Source organism: Primulina eburnea, chromosome 4 (assembly GCF_022965805.1).
Source record: "Primulina eburnea isolate SZY01 chromosome 4, ASM2296580v1, whole genome shotgun sequence".
NCBI lineage: Eukaryota > Viridiplantae > Streptophyta > Magnoliopsida > Lamiales > Gesneriaceae > Primulina > Primulina eburnea.
Window position 1 is genome coordinate 9,396,961 of NC_133104.1, and position 7,038 is coordinate 9,403,998.

At 36.3% G+C, this 7,038-nt stretch overlaps 1 protein-coding gene across 1 annotated transcript; it reads left to right on the forward strand.

The window, feature by feature from the left end:
• Window positions 1-5,089: 5,089 nt before the first annotated feature.
• On the forward strand, window positions 5,090-5,566 carry LOC140830075 (uncharacterized). Its single transcript, XM_073193356.1, has one exon. The coding sequence runs from the start codon at window positions 5,090-5,092 to the stop codon at window positions 5,564-5,566; it is 477 nt and encodes a 158-aa protein (XP_073049457.1).
• The last annotated feature ends 1,472 nt before the right edge of the window (window positions 5,567-7,038 follow it).

The window sequence follows — 7,038 nt, forward strand, 5'->3', positions numbered from 1 at the left end:
TTGAAGCATTAACTCACGTATTCTTCCAAAAACTGTGGTATGCTTCGGCTAGGGCTCCTAGGACATTGCTGCTGGTAATGGGTAAGCTTTATGGGTGTCTTAGGGTCCTAGGGTGACCCTAGTTAAGGTGGTTTACAGCTTGGTTGGCTAGAGAAATTCCTATAACCAGAAACGCATGGCTGCACAGAAGTGGGTCTCGTGGAAAGGGCTGTAGGTGCTTTGGCCTTATGGTTTCAATCAGGGGGTGGGTTGGGGCTCTTGGATATGGTTTAGGCAGTCTCTAAGGGTCCTAGGATGAGTCTTGTTATGGTTCATGGTCTGTAGTGGCAGCTAGGTTGCTGGAACTATAAAACTACATCTGCATAGAAGTGGGTCTCGTAGAGGGGCAGTCATGGTCTTGCTATTGTAGTTCAGTTCATGGGCTATTTATGGGCTCGTGGCTATGGTTTTAGGCATGTCTTAGGGTGAGCATAGATGGGCTGGTTCATGGGTTGGTTGGCTAGCCACAAGTCTGGAACAAAAAACCTACACCTGTGCACAGTTTGGGCACTTGTGAGGGAGCTGTCATGTTTTTGGCTTGTCTGAGGTTTGGGCTGTGGATATGGGCTGGAAAGAGTTGTACCAGGGTATCATGGGATTTCAAAGGGCCAATTCTAGGTCTGGTTTGGGTCCGGTTCACGTTGGTTTAGGCGTGAAGTCTTGAGAAGCTTGTAAGTGTCATAGTGCACCTAAAGGGGGCTATTTCGTGGATAGGTTGTTGCTCATGTTTTTTCTGGGTCTTGGTCATGGTTCGGGGGCTATTTTGTGGTCTTGGACGGTAGGTTAGGATGTTTTCTAAGTATGGTTTGAGTCCCGAGTCATTTGGTAGGTCGTAAGCTATTTTATTTAATCCGGTAATCGTACGCGTCCGAGTGCATCTTTGGGACTATGTTTGTTTAATTAATTTATGAGGTTGTGGTATCATGTCCAGGGTGTTCCAACAAAGTCCACGATGTTCTTAAATATGTATCATGTGCAAATAATTATTTTTGATCTATGATATTTGTCTTGTGGTCAAATTATGTTACGAGTTTGGAAGCCGGAGAATGTGTCCATGGATCTCTCAATCTCCTTTGAGAGATTATGCTATGTTAGGGAGCAGATATCCAATCCAAGGGCTGTGGTGATCCCTGTCGGCCCAGTTTTGAGGTTTATTTTGATCAAACGGTTTATGTACATGGGTCACTTGCATTGAACAAAACGCTACGCAAAATTATTTAAGATTACTATTATGCATGAAAAATATGAAAATATGATTTTATGATTTTTTATGAAATTGTTTATGCAAGAAATTCACGTTATACATATTTATTATTATGATATTTTATGTACGAGATATGTCAAAATGCATGGATTTTTACTACGTATTTTTCGTTATTTACAGTTATACATGCTGAGTTATTAGACTCACTAGATTTGTTCGATGCAGATGATGTAGTTGAGGAGGTATGAGGTGGTGACCAATGAGCATGCTCGGGCTAGTGGCAGTGCAAACCTGAGGACCTTGTAGTTTAAGTTATATTCTACACCCGTTTTATAACTATTTAGTCTAACTTTTTATTTATTAGGATTGGTGACAAGCAAATTAAATTTATGGTTTTTGTTAGACTGTTTTTAAATTAATTTTGGATGTTGGTGATTTATTTTAAATGATGGAGTTTCAATATTAAATTTTATTTTAGTATGCGTGGTGGCTGTTATTTATTTTACGTGTTATAATTATAATAAATTATTTATTAAGTAAATTTTAAATTTTTCCGCAAATATTAAATTGTAGTATTTTAATATAAGGTTCGTCACAATTTTAGAACTGAACAATCTTGGTTCAAGCATCATTCAGATAAAATCTACTCAGCTGCTACATTCTTTAAGTATGGACTCCTTGAAAGAACATACAATGAAGGACTTGAATAAACTGACCAAGGATGGGACTGTTCATTTTTATTTAGTTAAAAAGATCGAAAGATAATTGGTTACAATTCCTATTATATTTTCCTCACAAGACCAACTCAGCAATCACATTGATTTTTTTCATACTAGTCTATTTAAGATTGACACAATGCAAAAAAAGCTAGCTGAAGTGTCTGCTCAAGTGAGTTCAGCATTCCTCCTCTTCACAAGAGTGACGGGTGTTGACAAAAAAGGGGAAGAACAGAAGACATAGATAACAGGAGCAAGCAACAACAAGATAACCGAACCAGACAAGCCAACTCACAAAGGACTAGCTGAGAAGAAGTCAAAGAAATAATTTCTAAGTGCCTTAAATCGGTTGATCAGTATGGATGCTTAATTTTTACTTGAAATGTTTGTACGAATCTGTACTTATCTTTTTCAAATTAATAAAAAATGTCATTGATGAATATGTACGAATAAGTACATCATTTTATCTACAATCAGTTTTTCTATCATCAGTTCAGGAATTCTAAGTTTCGTCAAACACCGAAAAGGAGAAATTTTTTAAGTATCATAAGTTTCGGAGTTTGAAAAATTAATTTTAATGTAACTGAAGGATACAACTGATTGAACAGACCCAACTGAAGAATTCATTTTGAACTAAACTGCAAAAACCTTATCAACTGAAGTTTCGTAAGTTATAGGAAATCAGTTACAACTGATAGTGCCTAGCTGAACTGATTAGCTGACTTCTATTTAGTAGGCCTCGACATCAGTTAAAAGATCAGCAGAATAGTCTGAATGGTCGCACCACAACAGAATAGAATGGATATTTTTAATTAAATGAACATTAAATGTATTCAATGTGACAGTTGAGATCGAAGACTGCATATAGCTGATCAAATCAGTTGAATGTGGGTGGTGAACAAGAACAAGCGAATATACGAAGCAATCCAACCAATCAACTGCGATACAATATACGATCTAATTCTCAATATTTTCGATCGCATATTCAATCTCTACACTCATTGTATTTATTAGTAGCATTCTGGCTACGAATTAGAGCATATTTCAGTTTTACAATCTGCGAAAGAAGTGTTATACTAAGGGTTACAGTTTGACAGTGTGTAAGACTAACTGAAGTGGATTATTCAAATTTTTGTAATATATCAAATTATTTTAGTGAAATACTATACTCGTGATAAAATGGGTGACGTAGGAGAATTTTAAGTCTTCGAACATCCAGAAAAATTCTCGTGTTCATTTCAGTTATCAATTCTGTTTATTTAAAGTATTCAATCTATATTTCAGTATTATTCCGCACTTGTTTGAGCTGGCCGATTTATATCGATACACAAGATTCTCGGATGACTTCCTCACAAAACGGATTCATGTTTATAAAAAGAACTATTATAAACTGAGGTGTTTATTCAACTCTCTTTCTAAACACCTTACCCATCCTTATCAATCCTAACAAATTTCTACTCATCTGAGTTCAATTTTTGAATTTTAGAAGACAATATTGTTGAAAAAAACGGGGAAGTTAATTAGAGAGGAAGTGAATCAGAAGAAAGAACATAGCAAATAACAATTTTTCAAGAGATCAACTGAGCCAAGCAAACACTCAAGCAACAACAGTGCTTTTCAAATAAAATAGTGCTAGCTTACCATTTTATCTATAATTTTTGTATATCAGGATCATTTAAGTTTTATGTTAAGAAATTATTATTACCCAAAAGTTTTGGTGATTGAAAAATCAAGATAGCATTTCACTATTTCAGGAAACAGCTGCATATCTTATGCGTAACAGGTATCAGTTCAACCGCCCAGCCTTGTAACCGGACTGCTTCACTATCGGCTACATCAAAAAGAGTTTAGCCGCTTAAACAAAGGATATACTAAAGAATTTTGACCGCTTGAATTTCAGACCGCTAATAATTCAACCGCTTCAAGTAAAAGAAGATGAACTTCTCAACCCGCTGATTCGAAGACATCATTTAAATATGGCTATTTATTACCTACTTAATGAAAGACATTCTCTTACCAGTTCAAGACATTCAATAGTTTGCACCTCTTCAAAGTTAACTTTTCCCTAAATCAGTCTCGAGAATGATCTGCATTTATATCATTATCCCAGAAAGGAAAGATCATTTATCTTACAAAGGTCTGAGAGTAAAAGCAGTTGCCATAAACAGTAACCCTGCAGCAAGTCTTCGTAGAACGGGACTCAAGGAAATATCAGCAAAAGCGAACATTTAATGCATATATGAAGAAAATTAAATGCAGTTGCAGCTGATAGTGACACAACTTCTCTCTGTTACAAGTTAACTTTACTCAATCCATTCGACTGTTGGAATAATCGCCTATATTAACAGAGAAGGAAGTGTGAAAGAATACGAGCAATATAAATTATAAAAAATTCACAATAGGAAATCGTCACAAGCTTGCATACTTCAAAGATGCAGAGCGCACTCAAAAGTCTTCACACTTCATCGCTCATAAGCACGAACTGAACATAAAAATATTTGATTATTCAAGGATTATCTTCGTGCTACCAAAATCAATTTGTTTACTTATAAAAATAACATTTTGGTTATTTGTTTAAGTTGTGGTGTCTGGTGAAACTAGTGTTCTTAAAATCCAAAATTGTGAAGTGATCACTAAGAGTTCCAAAACAGACAGTGTGATAAGTCCTGATTGGAGTGGGCTTTTGCAAAGAGTTTTTGTAAAGCCAAGGTCTTTTAGTGGAATCATTTCTAAAGAAGAAGAAGGGGTGACGGAGTTTTCATCTCCTAATATCCATAAAACCTCGTGTCTTTACTTCTTGCAAGCACTTCTTTTCACTATATTTGGTGATAAGTTTGCAAACAAGTTTAAGCTATCATTTAAATCTTGAACCGTTTTTCCGCACTTTGCAGTGGTTCATGTTTCTAACAAGTTTGAAAAGAATTTTCAATCGCTTGAAAATGGTTGAAAACCAGTTTTAGAAAGAAAAATTTTAAAGAGTTCATTCACTCCCCTTCTAAACTCTTTACCTATCTCAAAAAGTGGTATCAGAGCATGATCTTCTCAAACATCGATACCCAAAAAATACTCATGGCATCTTTCAACAAAATCCTGTGTTTCAAAGGAAGATTATGACGAATGGAAAATTCGTATGCAGGCTCATCTAGCAGCTCATGATGACGATATGTGGTACATAATCACTGACGGGCCAATGAAGATCTTAAAAGTAAATAAAGCTGCAATTACCACTGAAGGTGCTCCCCAAATGGTGGAAAAGCACTGTTCTGAATGGACATCTGAGGACAAGAAGAAGGCAAATCTCGATAACGTAGCAAAAGATATTCTTTATAAGACCTTGGAAAAAAATATTTTTTCCAAAATCAAGACATGCACTACAACAAAGGAAATCTGGGAAAAACTCACACAACTGTGTGAGAGCAACGATCAGACTAAAGAAAATAAGTTGATTGTAGCTATCCAGAAATTCGATAACGCAAAGATGAAGCCGGGAGAAACTCTTGTAGAATTTGACGAACGGTTCAGCAGTATTATCATCAAACTCATTTACTTGGGAAAAGAATATTCCAATCGAGAAATTTCCCTGAAGGTTATTCGAGCTCTTCCTTGAGAATGGGACGTAAAAAAACTATAGCGATGCGAGAGTCGAAGGATCTGAATAAACTGGAACTCCATGATCTTTTTGTTGATCTTAAATCATTTGAGTTCGAACTTGAGATACGAACTGAAGAGGAACCATCCACCTCCCAACAAACAAAGGACTTGGCAGCTACCACTGGGACTCTTCCGGTCGAAGAGTTCACATGCAAGAAATCGACTGAGCAACTAGACAATGAAGCCATGTCCCTGTTTGTTAAAAAGTTCGGTAAATTCATTCGTACAAATCAATCTCAGACTAATAAACCTTACTTTAAAAAGGACCATACTGATGATGGTCAAGCTTACTTTAACTGTGGGAAAAAAGAGCATTTTATTGCAGAATGCAACAGGCCAAGAAATGACGAAAAAATACCGGTTGACAGGTGACGGTCTAAAGACGATAAAAGTTCACCAAAAATAAGAGTCAACGAGTTTAGTAGCAGAAGAGGACAAAAGCAAATGGGCTGACTCAGATTCTGAAAAATACATGTCTGAAGAATCTACAAGTGAAAGTGAAGATGAGATGGTAAAATGTCTCATGGCTAATGAAGATTCAGAACTCTCAGATGAAATGGTATTTAACTTTGACTCTATTGAATTCACTCGAGAAGATCTGGTCACGACACTACACGACATGGTAAATGAGTTTAAAGGACTAACGAAAAAATGAAGCCAAAGCAGAAAAACATGACTTAAAAAACAAGTTGAGTTTCTTTAACTGCTCGCAGCAAAAGGAGGTCAACGGTTTGAAAGTGAAGTTAAGTTTACTAGCTTCTGTTAATGATGATTTGCATAGAATGTTCCATGCTACGTTAAAAGAGAACAAAAGGTTGATAAATATAATTAACTCATGGAACAAGTCCTCTGCCTCACTTAATAAGATGCATGAGATGCAAAAACTAGCCGAAGACAGAACCGGGCTAGTTTACAGTATCAATGAATGCAGTACTTCAGAAGCATCAACTCAATTGTTACTAGAGAAAGACAGTTTAAATTCAATTAAATTTGTCAAATCTAGTTCGGTATATGAACATGACAAGCCTGAATTCCAAGGCATTCGGATGTAAATCTTGAGAACAATGGAAGACGATGTGTTTTAGGATATGTCGAAGTTAAGATTGCTAATTCCAACCGATCATGGCTCAGACGCATGCCAAATCCAACCATTCACAGCAGTTCAAATTGGCCCCGCAGAAAGCCAAATTCAACCGGATATCACTCAAAAATAAGACCTAAATGCTACCACAATAATCGACCTATTGAAAAGAGTTACATAGTGATTGACAATGACACACAGCAAAGACAACATACTGAAAAGGAAAGAACACTGCATACACCACCTGATTATGTACTTAACCACACTCACCTTGGAACACACCATGGAAAGTCCTTTAGGATAATCCAGGTGTGGATTCTTAAGGGTCTAATCAGCTCAAGAACCAA

Bases quoted from the DNA above. Each gene is read 5' to 3' on its own strand.
- LOC140830075 (XM_073193356.1), top strand. From the start codon at position 5,090: ATGCAGGCTCATCTAGCAGCTCATGATGACGATATGTGGTACATAATC.